General features: G+C 44.8%; 1 protein-coding gene across 1 annotated transcript in view; it reads left to right on the plus strand.

Annotated features, from left to right (window-relative positions):
- The first annotated feature begins 494 nt into the window (after positions 1–494).
- Positions 495–18,182, plus strand: part of TPD52 (tumor protein D52) — a 67,161-nt gene continuing 49,473 nt past the window's right edge. Inside the window, exon 1 of the mRNA XM_075920479.2 lies at positions 495–835. Within this exon, the coding sequence (XP_075776594.1) occupies positions 814–835 (22 nt within the window). The 5' untranslated portion in view covers positions 495–813. The remainder of the gene's footprint in view (positions 836–18,182) is intronic.

Raw genomic sequence — 18,182 nt, forward strand, 5'->3', positions numbered from 1 at the left:
CCACAATCCTTGTGTGATATAATTTACAAATGCCTAGATGTTCAGATTAGGTTAGATTAGTTTTGCAAAATTTTATCAGTGCACTCATTCAGGACAAGAATAAATGAAATATCTTTACGATGATGAAGGCAGAGAGTGCTGATTGCTCTCTTGGCTTTATCACCAGTTGCATGATAATTGGCATTTTAAGCCATCTTAAAGACCCAGCCCCTGGAGTCGTTTGATGAAGCTATGGAAATTTCCTTTCAAAAACAGTTCCTGCCATCGCGGCTGCAGAGGAAAAACTTGAAAACAGGAACCATGAGGACTCCTAAACCAGCAGGCAAGGAAAAAGGACCCCCCCTCCCATGATTTTAAAAGCGAAGCCTGAGATTTCTTGCCACTGGATGCATGACACTGGAACGGCGGGGTGGGCAACAGCAGGGCACACGGTCCCGCTGACAGGCGCTCGGGCCGGGCTGGGACGTGTATTCCAGGACACCTTTGCCCAGCCGGAGTGGGGCGCTTCTTGCCACCCCGCCGCTTTCCCAGCACCTGCCCCGTCGGGCGCTGGCCCAGCGGGGCTCAGGCTCTGGCCGGGGGCAGGCGGCACCAGCGCAGGGGCGCCGCCCCATACCTGCTAGCACCTTGCAGCGGCGGGGCGGCCCCGGTCAGGTGGCAGCCGGCTGGCTGACGTGGCCGCGAGCCCGCCCTATATGAAGCCCAGGCGGCGCTCGCGCTGCCGAGCCTGACGCCGGGGGGTGGTGACTGTGCGGGGCTGCAGGGAGCAAGGCGGCGGCGTGGGGCTGCTTCCGGAGGGCGGCGGCTGCGAGCATGGACCCCAGCGGCGAGCAAGGTACCGGCCGGGGGGTCCCTGTCCGGGTGGCGGCGGCGGCGCTCGGCCCCGCGGGGAGGGGCGCCCCTGGGGGCGGCGGGCCAGGGGAGGGGAGAGCTGTAGCCTCCCTGCGGGCGGCGCCCCGGCCAGCGCTTGCTGTCCCCGGGCGGGGCTTGGCGGCCCCTCCCCTGGCGCCGCGGGGCACAGCCAGTGCTGGGGGGGCTGCCCCTGCGCTGTGTCCTTCTCGCGGCTCCGGCCGCATCCGGGAGCGGGGCGGGGCTGAAGCGGCCGCTGGGCAGCGCTTGTTTGCGGAGCCATTAGCCGCGCGCGCCCTGGGAGCCGCGGCAGCTGCTGCTTCGGGGGGGTGGAGGATCCGCGGAAACCTCGAACAACCAGCGCTTGGCTTCCCCCTCCGCCTGCCCTACTGCAACCTAGGCACTTCCCAGCCCTGCTCCGACCGCGCCCCTCTCTGCACTGGTCGGTCTAACACATGCCTCTTCCTGTCAGCCTCCCCCCCACGGCTGTGTGCGAGGGTTGGCACCGAGCTCCCAACCTGTTGCGAGGCTGAGCCCTCGCTACTCTGGTTTGCTCTTGTGGGTGAGCAGCACCTCTGAAAATCGGGCCCGGGATGGACCCTGCTGCTTCGTGTAACTGCCCCAAAGTCCCAGTTAAGACTTTTCATGCTAAAATAGCAGCATTTTTCTAACCCTGGTGCCTTCTATGCTAGAATGTTAAGATTCTGCTCTTGTCACCTTATTCTCCCCTGGATATTAGCGAGATGAACTTGCCTGTTTCCAATAGAAGTTGGTCCAATAAAAGATAATTGCCTCCCTTTCCTTATCTCTGTCTGCTTACTGAGGATTGCAGCCTGCCTGTCCCTCTTCCTTGCAGGTGAAATGGCTTAAAATTGTAAAGTAAAAGTACTACAGCTGTATCTAGTGTGAATGCACCTGATTCTAAAGGGCATGACTTAGCTATGTGAATGCACCTTTTAATAGAATGTTTTAAGGTCAGATTCATGAAGGTATCTTGAGGCTGCTTCTTTGTACAAATACAGGGCTGCATTTTGAGCTAAGGCATCATCGCTGCTTTGTGTCAGTGAATAAATAAAATGGAATTACTCTGGCTAGCCTCTGAGATGGGTGACTTTTCTAAAATAGCATATACATTCATATTAACTGTATCAGGTTCAGGTGAATGTCTTAAAACAGGCTAAATATTTATATAATGTATTTCTAATATGCTTAGCACTCTATATTTTGACAGTACGGTAAATGTGGATTGAAAACCAAACCCAACAAAACAAATTTATAGGCATCTGGATGAGGGATAGGGGTCAAGTTAATTTTATAAGCCTTGTAGCAGAACATTCTAGTAAAATATTTTTATCTGCCACATCTCTTACAATAGAAGGAAACATCCAATATTGCTACAGCATGGAAGAGCCACTTTCCTGCAATAAATCCAAGGCTTAAATCTACAGGTTGAATCTTTCTGTAGTCCAGCACCTTTGGGACTTGATCAGTGCTGAACCAGAGAACTTGCTGAACCATAGGAGGCCAATATTGTCCAGGTTCATTACCAACTCTTTTGCTGCTCACTGGGCTCTTGGCAACATTTAGGTCTAAGTTAGAGCTAAATAACAGCATAGAACACTGATCCAGGACTGGTGGCTGTAAACAAACTCTATGGACTGTGGGAAATTTGGCCACGCCCATGATAAGTGGACATTTAGCTAACTGAAATCATGCAGGATCAGAGTGCTGGGTTAGAGAAGTTAACTTGTATTAAACACTACTAGCAGGTGAACTGAACCCACTAGTTACAGATGACTTGCTGGTGTAGAGTGAATACTGGGAAAGTATGGGGCAATGCTCTAGTAAAGAAACCACCCCAGATTAAAAAAAAAAAAAGTTGGTTGCTGCGACTGCTACTAAATTGATGTCTCCTTATTCCTTGTGAAAGAGTGATTGATAGGGGTAGTCATCAAACTGACTTCTCCAAAGTAATCATGAGACTAAGGGGGGGGGGGGGGGGAAGTGACTTGAACATTGTGTCTTCAGACTGACCCAACAATAACCACCAGTCTGTAACATGACCTGTTGCGCTAAAGCACTTTTAGGATATTTTATGTGGTAGCAATATGCTGCTTTATGTACCACTGACTTCTGGGTAGAATAAATTAAAAACACTTGTATAAACACTTTTGCTGCTGCCTGAGTCACTGGTGCTGCTCCTTACCTGGTCAAGCTTGATATTTGGATCCAAGTGCCCTCATTTCACATATTCATGACACGTGTTCAAAATTATAATGGTTTAAATGGTAAATGTCTAGTCATGGAGTAAACAATAGACTGGCATGCAGCCAACTTGAATGTTATCTAGCTTTAGACACCACCCCAGCATTCGGCTTTGATCAGAGGCAGTGCACTTCAATTAATGCGACTGGCAATGCAGTTGGTCTGATTGTACAAAATAAAGTGGTTAACCCAATAATGCACTCGTTTAGATTAAAATGTACTGCACTAGCTGCTGATAGAACTTTAAAAAGGCACCTATGAACTTCTCTGCATGTGTACAACAAGTCTTACCTGGTAAGATGTAGTGCAGAGGAAAAATGTTAGACTAGCGATGGCACAACTGAAAGTTTTTACGAAATCCTGGTGTAAATGCTTCTACATCATTTTGCTAAAACTAAGTGCATATCAGTGCAGCTGGATTTATAATGTGCCATCTCCAAATACTGTGAACTACTGAGGACATGATCCATTATGCCTGGAGACTGAGATCTCAGCTTGGTGTTTTATTCTGCAATGTAATTGTAGGCTTGCTTGTCAAATTTTAGTTTAAATTTATATGGAATGTTACGAAAATGTGCATGAAACTTATGCTTTGGCAGGGCACCTTCACTGAGCTCATGTGAGGGTCTACCAAGGAAAACATACAGCTTTTACACTTAACTAATGTGGCCAGATAAATTATCTCCTACACAAAATGCAATATTTAACAACTTGTAGTAAAATCTTCTGGTTTCAATATCTAACTCAAACAATGACCGTAGGGTAGACTTTAGCTCAAAGGAGTGATTCCCTGGAAGTGATAGCTCTGCACTGAAAGACCACGGAATCTGGAACAAGACTGACAAAGCATGTAGAGTGAAACACTTGCTTCTAGAAGCCACTGTCTCACTGCTGACAACTTCAGGAACTTGAAGGGGGTGCTTCTCTGAATTCCCACTTGTGATCTCATTCCTCAAAATGAGATAAGGCCCAATCCAAGTCTGCTACTCTGAAATAACAGGGCTCTTGTTTTCTTTACTACATATAATTAATTCAGCTTAAAATAAGGCTTACAAGAAACTATTTATAAAGAAATGTATCTGTAAGCAAACTAATATTGGAGACATGGGATTCTTTAGCATTTGATTTCCTCCTCTTCCCCCCCCTCCCCAATCAATGACTTAACCCTGGGTTTCTCAAACTATGGGTCCTGTCCCCCTGGGGTGTTGCGAGCAACTTGGGGGAGAGGGGTTGCAGCTGGATTCTATTTTTCTCTTGCAAAAATTTGTGTGTCTCTGGCATCTCAACTGGTAATCCATTGACACTGATCACATGATTAACGATACAGCTGGTCCCCGAGTTGCGAATGGTCGAGTTACGACCATTCACATTTACTACCAAAGCTCCCATGGAGCAGTCATAAAGGCGGTCCTTGAGTTACAAACGTAACTCGCGCTTACGAACAGCACAGTTGCTATGTAACTCAATGGGATCCAAGTTACGGCCAAGTGTTTGGCCCGTAACTCGGGGAGAGGCTGTAGTCTGGCTCAGCTTCTTTTGCAGATATTTGCGTGTCTCCGATGTCTCCACTGATGATCTAAATGCTGATCCCGTGATCTCAGACTGTCGGGTTCGGCTTTTTTTGCAAATATTCGTGTGTCTCTGGTGTCTCTGCCGACGTGGTATAGTGTTTACTAGTACAACATCTTTAGTAGTCCTTGGAGTGTATGAAGTTCCATTCTTTTATCAATTATTATAAATTTATAAAAATGTTTATCTGTTGTTGTAAGGCTAAAAACTTACCCCCCCAGCAAAAAACTTTCCATGTGTTAAGTGAAAAGCTGATGACAAATCTACCACTATTGCTGATAAAAATGGGTCTAAAACAAGAAAGTCTGATGAAAGTTACATATCTTTTGGTTTCACGAGTGTTTTTGTTCCTGGAATAGAACCACCTTAATGTGGTGTTGGTCAGAAAACGCTATCTGCTGAAAGTATGAAGCCAAGCAAACAAAAATGACATCTGGAGCAAAATGGAAGATTCAAATTTAGACCGGTTTCCTATTTTAAAACAATTTATTGAAAGCAATAACATTAGTGAAGATGTGAAATTTTGTATTTTAAATCACCTTTCTTCTTGAAAAATCTCACTTTAAGAACTATTTTGCAGATCTGGATATTGAAAAATTAGGGTTCCTTATCCAATCAAAACTAATAGCTGGTACACTCACCACTACCAACGAGGAGCAAATCATTGATCTCTCTTCTGACTGCTTTAAAAATAAAATTCTCAACAATGTCCCTCTCTGAATTTTGGATCGGCGTGCAAACTGAATACAAAGAATTAAGCGAGAGGGCTATGAACATACTGTTCCCATTTGCAACCTCTTATTTGTGCAAGTCAGGGTTTTTCTGCAATTGCTGCTATAAAAAGCAAGTATCGATCAAAAGTAAATGTGGAACGAGAAATAAGAGTGGCTATCTCAACAATGAAACCAAAAATTTCAAAAATTATGCAACAATAAACAAGCTCATCCTTCACATTAAACAATACGATTCCAAATTTGATAACTAAATTTATCAAAAGTTATTGGCATATTTATTTGTCCAATCCTAATAGCAATAAAATGATTAGCTTTACTTGTGGAGCAGTGAGGGTGGGGTCACACAAATTAATTTATCATTTTAGGGGATTACAGTATCACGAAGTTTGAGAATCCCTGACTTAATCACTACAGCAGTTTGTCTTCAGGGCATATCTAATTAGCAAACTGGCTATTTCTTTGGATTGTAAATTTGGCTGACAATACTAGTCTTTTCTCTCTCTCGCCAATAGAAGCTGATCCAATACAAGATATTGCCTTATTCACCTGGTCCCATATTCTGGGACTAACGCAACTATAACAATACTCGCCTCGACAGCCAAACAAACTGCTACTTAAGTATAGTGTGTCAGTAAGCAGTATCTTGTTGATTCTTGGTGGCTATCAACTCAAAAGAATATGAGGAGAGAACTGATTCAGCAATATGAATAATGTTGAAGGGATCAAACTAGCAAGAGTTGGACCCTTTGCTTTTGGTCTTTCCTCCCTGGGGAGTGTGGACAGAAAACCTTGTTTAGATGCATATTGAAGATTATGGCTACAGTCTTGGAGAGGTCCATTATGAGGGAGACTACTGCAATGATTGTTGGCCTAACAGAAGGATGGGCAAGATGGGGTCTGCGGGCTGGATCTGCCCCACCAAACCACTGGATCTGGCCTGGGAGTGGGGGAGCAGCAGGGCAATTGAGACATGGGGATAGGGGCACACATGAAGTCCCCCTCTCCCTCTTCCCCCCTCTCCTCCCCTGACAGGGGCACATGGCATCAGATGGACCTTCCAGCTGTTCAAAACAGCTGGTGGGTCCCTCTAGGCACCACCTGCCCCTGCTGGGGGGGGTGGGCGGGTGTGACTTTGTGCTCCCAGGCCAATCAGAGTCTGGAGGCAGGGGAGCATGTGAAGTCTCCCCCAGCCAGGGAAAGGCTGCACCTAGAGGGTACAATCCTCTTCTGACTGGTAGGCGGCCAGCAACCACTTCTAAAATTTGTGAAGTGGGCCACCTTAAGTGATTGCCAACTGCTGCCTAACAATTAGATTTACAGCATGAATTAAGACATTTGGAGTCATAATAGTGAAATCACCATGAAACTTAGGCTTCTGCTTAATAGGTGTGAATGCATAGTAGCAACCTTATGACCATTAAGTTGACAGCTGCATTCTCACTCAGTGAAAGTGAAAAGAATTTTGGATGGCTTGATAGCTGTTCCTGAACTTTTGTACTCCCAACTATATACTGTCTTAAATACAAAACTAATTGTGAGTAAGTTGGTTACTTTAATTTGGTTTTAGATGCATTTACCAGGGTATTTTTTAAGTAACAAAATGAAATGGATAATTTCACAAACTTACCCATTTAAAGTATTAATGGCTTTCTTCACACTTTTGCAATATAAAGGCTTGTGCAATGCTGTCTAGAAACAAGTTATTGTGCACTAGCAAAACACTTTAATTGGAGCCACTACAAGAGAGCTTTTAGTTTTAAATTGTTAGCACAAGAAGTGTTACTTTATAAAACAATATTAATCTTAGTGAAGTTTTTTATAGCAATTTAAAAACTAAATAGGTGTCATTGTATTTCTTAAAATGCTACTTAATGCTTATTCTTTGCTAGTGCTGGCATCAGGGATAAACCTTTGACTAGAAACTAATGCTGATAAATCATGGAGCTTCTCTTGTATGGTGCTTGCACTCACTGAGGAGGACCTTCAAAGTGCAGTACATTCCGGATGAACTTCTCTTGGCCGGGACTAGTCCGGCAACATCTGTGGTCTGGTAGGAAAGCTCCAGCTCTAGCCCCAGCCCTCAGAGGTTGAGAGTAGTTGGGAGCAGGGCTGGTCTGGTCAGTGGCAGCCTGCAGGGGAGTGACCTGGAGGGTAGAAAGCCTTGGGAGCAGCTGCCCCATGCAGGGCTGGGGAACACTGGGAACACCTGTCGCTGCCCTGCGTGGGGCAGGGAGCAGAGCCCCGTACATGGGCTGGGGGCAGTGGATCCAGGCATGTGGGCTGGCAGAGGTGAGGTTTCCAGCTTCTCCTGTGGCAGCTGCTTGCAGGAGAGTCCTGTGAGAGCCTGGATGCCTGACCATCCCTGGTCAAGCAGTTGCTGGACAGGGAGGTTCAACCTGTGAAACTTTTGGAGAATCCTGCCTTCGTTACATTCTGGCAGTTCTTCACCCTTAAAGACCGACTGTATCAGTTACGTGGGGCTAGTCTACATAGGCTCTGTGTCACTGGAGTAGCCCCCTGCCTGGGGCAGGTGGGGAGCTGTTCTTGTAAACTGGTAGGGGCTGGAACCCATAAGCCTCACCCATTAAAGGTGAAGCTTACTGGTTAACCATTTACATCCTTAATAAATACTAGTGCACATAAACCCAAGGGTCACTGCATACTGTCAGCATTGCTATACCCTTACCAAAAATCTAAGCTCGTGGAGTTTAGTCTGAACAACTCTTGTATGGCTGTGTAATAGCAAGCCATTTAACTTCAGGTATTCTGTTTGCCTTTTTCAGTAGTTGAAAATATCATACTAGCATTTCCAGCTTCTGCACCGTATGGCAGCACAGGACATCTGAGCCCTCTTGGAGTTGGTACTGACCAGCCTTGCCAGAACTAGCACAGATCACCATTGCTCAGAAAACTGGCACAGCTTTAGTGTAGATGCAATTTGTCAGAATGATCAGATCAGAAATGGCTTAACCTTAAATATGTAATAACCACATGCAGCAGAAAGGTCTCTGACTTTCCAAGACTAATCTAAAGTGAGGTTTGTGAAGTTTGAGATTGATACAGTTTTACAATTCTGTGCTGGCTTTTTACTCTCACTTCAGCAGTTTTCCATTTCTATGATTTTCCAAGTCTAGCTTGTAAGCTTCACTCCAGTAGTCAATAGAATTTTTGAAGTGTTCTGGGAATCTGGTACATGGAGCTCTTCTGTTCTAGTCCCATTGTTATACACACAATATAAAAATCTCTCTAGAACTAGTGGTCTGTATAAGTCTGTTACATCAGCATCTATTACATCAATCTGAATGTGGAGGCAGCTATTACTGGCAATAATGAGAGAGTCAATGTGAGGAGAGTTCTAAGCACTAAGGCTGCGTCTAAACTGGCAAGTTTTTCCGCAAAAGCCAGCTGTCTACACTGGCCACTTGAATTTCCGGAAGAACACTGACGATCTCATGTAAGAAATCAATGCTTCTTGCGGAAATACTATGCTGCTCCCATTCGGGCAAAAGTCCTTTTGCGCAAAAGCTTTTGCACAAAAGGGCTAGTGTAGACAGCTCAGACTTGTTTTGCGCAAAAAAGCCCCGATTGCCATTTTCATGATCGGGGCTTTTTTGCGCAAAACAAATCTGAGCTATCCGGGCGCTTTTGCGCAAAAGCACGTTTAGATTGGCACGGACGCTTTTCTGCAAAAAGTGCTTTTGCGGAAAAGCGTCCGTACCAATCTAGACGCTCTTTTCCGCAAATGCTTTTAACTGAAAAGTTTTCCGTTAAAAGCATTTGCGGAAAATCATGCCAGTCTAGACGTAGCCTAAGTGTTGCATGCTCAACATCATAGCTAACTATAATGGTGGGGAAAGTAAACGTGCTTTAAAAGCAGTCATAACTTCACCAGGCAAATAGGCCAGCTGTATGAGTAAAAGCAAAAGGTGTTTTGTGAAGAGAAATTAACTTAAGTCCCATTTTGAAGTGTGGCCAAAACATATCTACCCGTAGAATCTTAGACTGAACTCTAGCCAGCTAGCTAGTCCATACAAAGCACATCAGGTTCTACCTTGAAGAAATTCTGTATCAGTTCTTTCTAAGCTTGTATTTTTTTTGGGGGGGAGAATCAGACTGCAATTTTAAATGTGCAGTTGAAAGGTATAACGTTTTGTGAAGAGAGATTTTTTTAATATGAAGTTCCCCAGCCCTTGCTGTAAGGATTTTCTGGGAGGTATGTCTGGAATGCTTGCAATTGGTCAGTTCAGGCTTCCAGGACTGTCCCTTTGCTTCTACTATTACAGTTGGGCCTCCCTAGTCTGCCACCCTCAGGACCTTACCAGTCCCTAATGACCTCCCTTGGTCTGGCATACTCCCTCCATGCTGGCCTCTTTGCAGCTGGCCTCTGAACTTTCCTGGGGGGCTACTGTCCTCAGCTCCATGTCCCCTCCTCCCCTGGGCTCTACTTCTCCAGGCTCTGCCCCACTGGACCAGAGAGGTTCAACTGTAGCTGCTGGCGTATTAGAGTAGCCTGCATCTGCTCTAAACTTTTACTGGATACAGGTTGAACCTTTAAAATCCGGGACACTCTGGTCCGGCAACATCCGTGGTCCAGCAGGACCACAGATATTGCTGGACTAGAGAGCCTTTGCTGGCCAGGTTCAGAAGTTCAGCCCTCGCTGGGGCTGGTGGCAGCAGGACAGGCAGTACAGAGTGCAGCTCCAGCCAGAAGCAGAAGCCTACACCTGGGTAGGGAGCCTTGACTTCCCCTTGTCTGGCAATTCTGTGGCTCAGGACCACTCAGGTCCACAGGGTGCCAGGCAAGGGAGGTTTGACCTGTACCAGCCTGGTGCAAAACTGTTATTTAAACAACTGAGTTCCTTCAGCAATATGCAGTGCTTATTAGGAATAGCTGTAAATCTAGCCCCAATATATGTAAGCCATCTGCTTCTCTCAACGCTACTCTTGTTTGCTGTATGAATCTGGTCTCAAAGCCTTCCTTGCTCCACTACTAATCTCTTGCTTGGTTTTGCTTTTTAGTGTCAGCTTTAAGTGCCACTGGCCATATAGAATAGTTTCTATAACCCCACAGATCTGTGAATATTCAACTCTTCTCCCTTATGTGCCTGTGTTACGGTCTCTTTTTAAACCATTTTTTCCCCTCCTTGAGTGAGGTTGTTTTCTATGGCAGAGCATTGATCTGCCTAGGAATTCGGGGGAGGACTGTGTCCAGACTTGCACTCATCTCTCTGAGGTTTAGGAACAGCCTCATGATACCAGGAGCTCAAATTTCTGACACTAAAGTACAGGGAAGCTGGTTTAGGAACTACTTCCTGTTTACAATGGTAGAAAGCTCTCCTATGCCAGTGTGGAGGGCTTTGGGAGAATTTGACCACCTACCTTTGTCACAGCAATATACGAAGGTGTTAGCCTGTTTGGCCTATGTACTGTCTATAATTGTGAAGTATTTTGGGATTTGTTTCGGCTAATGACACAATTATATAATTTCAGATAAATACAGTGCAAAATGGAAACAATAGAACTTAGTGTTTTCATGGCTAGGAACTTCACCTGAATAAGGATTTCTGGACTGACATACAGGAAACTTTATTGTATATTGAAAGTTGTGTGGCTTTTGTCTATGAAAAGAACAATGGTTGAGGTTGCTGACCTCTGCTCAACATGGTTATTTGAAATAATTAAGTGTCTTACAAGCTCTGTCAGGCTGTACTTTTTGCTTTGATCAGAAAAGCACAGTGCTGCTTCTGCTGGAGAGATACTCTCTTGTAGTCTTAATATCTCAGTTTGAGGTTAATTGTGGTGCTAGATGCCTCACTTCTCCTCCTCCTTAGGTAGACTGCTGTGAGTACATGCAAAAAATGGGGACTGGAAGGAAAGACAGGTGCTAAAATAAGACTTCATAAAATTGAAGAGCTACTCTTTAAGATTGGGGGGAGGGAGGAGGGGAAGAACGGAACTAGGCTAACTTGAAGCCCTGAAACTCGAAGTTAGGTCTCTATCACTAAGCCTTTTGAGCCCTTTTATTTTTTTGGAGCTCCTGACCCTCAGACTGAGTTTGACCTTTGGAGGCCAGGGTGACTGAACTGGAGGAGCTAAGAGAGGCAGAGAGCTATGTTGATGAGACTTTCCAGGACACTAGTACTGTCCCACCTCCAGTCTGAGAGCCCCAGTGCTCTTAAGGAGGATGAAAGTCTCAGGGGAACGGAGCAGAGGGAAACCATCCCGTAGATGGGACCCTCCTTCCAGAGAATGTTGTGGTATCCTCTCACACTGAGGATACCTCTGAGGGGGAGGGAATGCCAGTTGTTAGGACGAGGCAGGTGTTAGTAGTGGGTGATTCGAAACAGATAGTTGGATTTGTGGTGATGGAGACTGTATGGTCACTTGCCTGCCTGGTGTGAAGGTTGCGGATCTCTCAAGGCATCTAGATAGACTTATGTAGTGCTGGGGAGTAGCTGGTGGTCGTAGTACATGTAGGTACCAATGATATAGGGAAGGGTAGGAGAGTTGTCGTGGAGGCCAAATTTAGGTTGCTAGGAAAGAGACTGAAATCCAGGACCTCTATGGTGGCATTTTTGGAAATGCTTCCAGTTCTACGCACAGGGCCAGGTAGGCAGGCAGAGCTTCAGAGTCTCAATGCGTGGATGAGACGATGGTGTAGGGAGGAGGGGTTTAGATTTATTAGGAACTGGGGACACTTTCGAGAGAGGGGGAGCCTATACAGGAAGGATGGGCTGCACTTAAACCAGGGTGGAACCAGACTGCTGGCACTAAACGTTAAAAAGGCCGTAGAGCAGTTGTTAAACTAAGAGATGGGGGAAAGCCGATTGGTGCGGAGATGCACGTAAATCGGATGGAGACTTCTCTTAGAGGAGAATCCATTGATAGAGATTCTCTAGGCTGTAGTCAGAGAGGAGGAGAGAGGACAAACAATGGGCCAGAGCAGACAAACAACCGCATATAAAGGAATCCAATGCATCAGGGAAGGGCAGACAAACAGTGGCAATTTTTTAAAGTGCTTTTACACAAAGGAGTCTGACTAATAAGATGGGTGAACTAGAGTGTCTTGTATTAAAGGAGGAGATTGACATAATAGGCATCACTGAAACCTGGTAGAAAGAGGAAAATCTGTGGGGGACAATAATACCGGGATCTAAAATATATCGGAAGGATAGAGCAAGCCGTGTAGGTGGCAGAGTGGCACTGTATATGAAAGATAATGTAGAATCAAATCAAATAATCTTAAATGAATCAACATGTTCAATAGACTCACTATGGATAGTAATTCCATGCTCTAATAATAATTTAGCAGTAGGGGTATATTATCGACCACCTGACCAGGACAGTGATACTGACATTGAAATGCTAAGGGAGATTAGAGAGGCTAGCCAAAATAAGAAACTCTGACAATGGGAGATTTTAATTTATCCCCATATTGACTGGGTACATGTCACCTCAGAAAGAGAAGCAGAGATAAAATTTCTCATTGGCTTAAATGACTGCTGCTTAGAGCAGCTGGTACAGGAACCTACAAGGGGAGAGGCAATTCTCAACTTAGTCCTAAGTGGAGTGCAGGATCAGGTCCAGGAGATTAACCATTATAGCACAGCTTGGGAATAGTGACCATAATATAATAACATTTAATATTCCTGTGGTGGGGAAGAACACCTCAGCAGTTCAGCACCCTGGCATTTAATTTCAAAAAGGGGAATTACACAAAAATGAGGAGGTTAGTTAAACAGAAATTAAGAGGCACAGTGACCAGAGCCAAATGCCTGCAAGCTGCATGGAAACTTTTTAAAGACAGCATAATAGAGGCCCAACTTCAATGTATACCCCAAATTAAAAAACATAGCAAGAGACCTAAAAAAGAGTCCTCGTGGCTTAATCGCCATGTAAAAGAAGCAGTGAGGGACAAAATGGCATCTTTCAAGAAGTGGAAGTCCGATCCTAGGGAGATAAATAGAAAGGAACATAAACACTGTCAAATCAAGTGTAAAAATGTAATAAGAAAAACAAAAAAAGATTGAGGAACAGCTAGCCAAAAACTCAAAGCAATAGCAAAATGTTTAAGTACATTAGAAGCAGGAAGCCTGCTAAAAAACCAGTGGGTCCCGTAGACAATTGACATAGAAAAGGAGCAATCAAGGATGATAAAGCCATTGCGGAGAAACTAAATGATTTCTTTGCTTCAGTCTTCATGACTGAGGATGTTGGGGAGATTCCCAAATCTGCACTGTCCTTTGTGGGTGATGAATCTGAGGAACTGTCCCGGATTGAAGTGTCATATGAGGAGGTTTTGGAACAAATAGAAAAACTTAATGTTAACAAATCACTGGGACCAGATGGCATTCATCCAAGGGTTCTAAAAACTCAAATGGGAAATTGCAGAACTATTATCTGTGGTTTGTAACCTATCCTTTAAATCGGCTTCTGTACCTAATGACTGGAAGATAGCTAACATGACACCAATATTTAAAAAGGGCTCTAGAGGTGATACTGGCAATTACAGAGTGGTAAGTCTATCTTCAGTACCGGGCAAATTAGTTGAAACAATAGTCAAGAATAAAATTGTCAGGCACGTAGAAGAACATAATTTCTTGGGCAAAAGTCAACATGGTTTCTGTAAAGGAAAATCATGTCTTACTAATCTATTAGAGTTCTTTGAAGGGGTTAACAAACATGCGGACAAGGGGGATCCAGTAGATATGGTCTACTTAGATTTTCAGAAAGCCTTTGACAAGATCCCTCACCAAAGGCTCTTGTGTAAACATAGTCATGGGATAAGAGGGAAGGGCCTTCCATGGATTGAGAACTTCTTAAAAGACAAGAAACACAGGGTAGTAATAAATGGTAAATTTTCAGAACGGAGAGGGGTAACTAGTGGTGCCCCTCCCCCCCCCCCCTCCCGGGTCAGTCCTGGGGCCAGTCCAGTGACAGAGTTTAGTATCATCGGCAAACTTTACTGTTTAAGATAGTCAAGACAAATGCCGACTGTGAAGAACTTCAAAAAGATCTCCCCAAACTGAGTGATTGGGCAACAAAATGGCAAATGAAACTTAATGTGGATAAGTGTAAAGTAATGCACATCGGGAAAAATAACCCCAACTATACGTACAGTATGATGGGGGCTAATTTGGCTATAACAAATCAGGAAAGAGATCTTGGCGTTATTGTGGATAGTTCTCTGAAAACTTCCACAGAGTGCAGCGGTGGTCAAAAAGGCCATTAGGATGTTAGGAATTATTAAGAAAGGGATAGAAAGTAACTCAGAGAATATCTTGCTGCCCCTGTCTAAAACTATGGTATGCCCACCTCTTGAATATTGTGTACAGATATGGTCTCCTCACTTCAAAAAAGATATTTTGGCCTTGGAAAGGGTTCAGTAAAGGGCAACTAAAATGATTAGGGGTTTGGAATGGGTCCCATATGAGGAGAGGTTAAAGCAACTGGGACTTTTGAGTTTAGAAAAGAGGAGACTGAGGGGTGGATATGATAGAGGTATATAAAATCATGAGTGGTGTGGAGAGGGCAAATAAAGAAAAGTTATTTATTAGTTCCCATAATAGAAGAACTAGAGGACATCAAATGAAATTAATGGGTAGCAGGTTTAAAACAAATAAAATAAAGTTCTTCTTCACGCAGCGTGTAGTCAACCTGTGGAACTCCTTGCCAGAGGATGCTGTGAAGGCTAGGACTATAACAGAGTTTAAAGTGAAATTAGATAATTTCATGGAGGTTAGGTCCATAAAAGACTATTAGCCAGGGGATAGAAATAGTGTCCCTGGCCTTTGTCAGAGGCTGGAGAAAGATGGCAAGAGACAAATCACTTCATCACTGTCTTCAGTCCACCCCCTCTGGGGCACCTGGTGCTGGCCACTGTCGGCAGACAGGCTACTGGGCTATATGGACCTTTGGTCTGACCCAGTACAGCCATTCTTATGTTCCTCTCTACCCCCTCTATTTGCATTCCAGGTACTTCACATATTCCTGGCATAACCAAACCTTGACCTTGCTTTAAGTTAGGACTCTGGTTCTCAAACTTCCAGCCCATGACTTTGCAAATTGCAGCTTAATGCAAACCTTTCTGAAGACCACCAGCCAACCACCCATGATGACAAAATGGGTGCAGGAGTGGATTGTGATGTGGGGTCTGGGTGGGAAGTAGGGTGAAGACAGGCTTGTCCATGGGAGGGAAAGGGGGAAAGAGGGCAGTTGCCCTGGCATCTGGCTATTCAAAGGGACCTGGAACTCCTTTGAAGTGCTGCAAGAGTTCTGGAGTACCACTCCATGTGGCTTTGCAGAGTGTGGGGAGCTAGGCACCATAGTCTGGGTGGCACTAAAGACTGACTGTCCTCAGCCCTGCCTCTTCTGGGAATTCAGAGCTGCCCCCCCCCCCTTGTTTTGGGGCCAGCAGTGGCTGTCTGACCCTCTGGGTGGGGGATCTGGCTGGGAGGGAGAGAGCATGTGTGGGCTGGGGGTAGAGGATCTCGGCAGGGGGGTGCATGAGGGATCTGGGCATGAGGGAGATGGTGGGGGGAGGAGGGGGAGGAAGAGAATGCTTATCTGGCTTTGTGCCTCCCCATTGCTCCCAGCCAATAGAAGCTGTGGGAAAAGCTTCCAGGCAGTGCTTCCCTATGCTGCTGTTTTGCCTCCCCTAGCTGAAGTGAGGGGCAAGCAGGGGCAGATGAACAGTTTTGTGGGGCCCTGCAATTCCGTGGGGCCCCCCCTTTGCCATGGCGCATGTGCAGAGCTTTTTGAAGCGCGGGGCGTGGGGCGGCCGCCCTGTTCGCCCTGCCCTATATCTGCCCCTGGGGGCAAGGACAGTGTGCAGAGCTGCTTGCTCCCCCTCTGAACTGGATCTGGCCAGCAAGGCTCTATGCTCCCCCTTCCCCTGCAACGGGAAGCAGGTGTGTGATCTTTGAGGCTGAAGTACCAATGTGAACTTCTTTCTTTGGGGGAGGGGAGGGCTGAGCCTCCAGCCACAGCCTACCTGCATGGCAGCAACACTTTAAGAGCCACTGAGTTCGGATTAGATTAAGTTGCATACCAAATTTGGTGACCCTAGCTCTTAGTTTAGGAGGAGTTCTTGAACAGATGGACTCAGCTGCACAAACTCTATTTTATATATAAATGAGAGATTATTGCCTGTTTACTCTTCTAACCTGAGACATGTACATGTAAAACTGCTGCAGGCAGTGCTTGCCCTGTTAGACACTGACTCCCTTTTGTCTCTCTCAGAAAAAGGTCTTTTGTCACTGTGATCAAATAGCAAGTTTTGGCAGGTTTTATGTACTGTTGGAGAATATGTAATGGAGAGAAGCTGGCAGCGAGGTTACTGATGATCTTTAACTTTCTTTAGGGAGTGGGCTGTAAATGTGAACTTAAAATGCCAGAAGCATTGCCTTACTGCTAAAGCTGCAGTGGTGGTCTCCTCTTCAAACTTGGCAGATGTGGTTCTCATTATAATCTCTGCATACACTGTAGCTATCACTTCAACCAAGATTTTGAGCCGCTAAACAAAATGCAGACTCCTGCATTATTAAAAGAATGCATAGTTGTCAGTCAGATGTGTGAAGAGTACAACAAAGTGGTTTTTTCTATCCCTATACTCATAGGCTACGTCTAGACTACATCCCTTTTTTTTTTTTTTTTTTTTTTTTTTGGAAAAGGGACGTAAATTAGACATATCGCAATTGCTAATGATGCGGGGATTTAAATCTCCTGCACTTCATTAGCATAAAAATGGTTGCCGCTTTTTTCGGCATGGAGCTTTGTCGGAGAAAAGCGCCAGTGTAGATGCTGATCTTTCGAAAAATAAAGCCTTTTCCGAAAGATCCCTTATCCCTCTTGAGATAAGGGATCTTTCGGAAAAGGCTTTATTTTTCGAAAGATCAGCGTCTAGACTGGCGCTTTTCTCCGACAAAGCTCCATGCCGAAAAAAGCGGCAACCATTTTTATGCTAATGAAGTGCAGGAGATTTAAATCCCTGCATCATTAGCAATTGCGATACGTCTAATTTACGTCCCTTTTCCAAAAAAGGGATGTAGTCTAGACTGTGGAAGAAAAGTGTCCTCACTCTGAGTTTGTAAGCAACAAGTAGTCAGAGGCAGTTTTATTACGAGCTGCAGCAAGGGAAAAACTGGTTCGGACAGGAGGGAAGCGCACCCCCCCCCCCCCTCCGAGGCAGATCTTCGAATACAAGCAATTATGAAGCAGTTTATATACTGTCTATTAGATATAATAACAATAACAATTAGTCTCCTTCCCATTACAAACACCAATGGCTAACAGTTATTTAGTTCCACCCAGATGCTCCTTATTTCAAGGTCCCTGCCAGAGTCAGCATTCTATCCTTATCTCCGTATGGAGGCGAAAGGCAAAGGCAGCGTCTAATTACAGATCTCATGTTGTCAGGTCACAGACTTAGCCTGACTCTTGCTCTCTTGTTAACAAGACCAAGATGGCTGCACACAAATTCCCTTATTCCCTTTTCCTCCCTCCACAATCCCCCCTTTTGTGCTTACAGCACAACTATCTTTCTAAACCTTTATTTTCATTAAACATTACATAATTAGTACAAACATAAAAGCTATTTCTATTACTACATCTTTTACAACAACAATCAAATATGAAACTTTTAATAAGCAAAAGCAATATAATCATTAATATCCCCAATATAATTCTATGATGGAGCTGTTCTATAATTTTAGTAACATCATACAACATATCATAATTAGTAACCAAATTAGGGAGGGCAGGTAC

The sequence above is a fragment of the Pelodiscus sinensis genome, chromosome 2 (assembly GCF_052426305.1).
Source record: "Pelodiscus sinensis isolate ZL-2025 chromosome 2, ASM5242630v1, whole genome shotgun sequence".
NCBI lineage: Eukaryota > Metazoa > Chordata > Testudines > Trionychidae > Pelodiscus > Pelodiscus sinensis.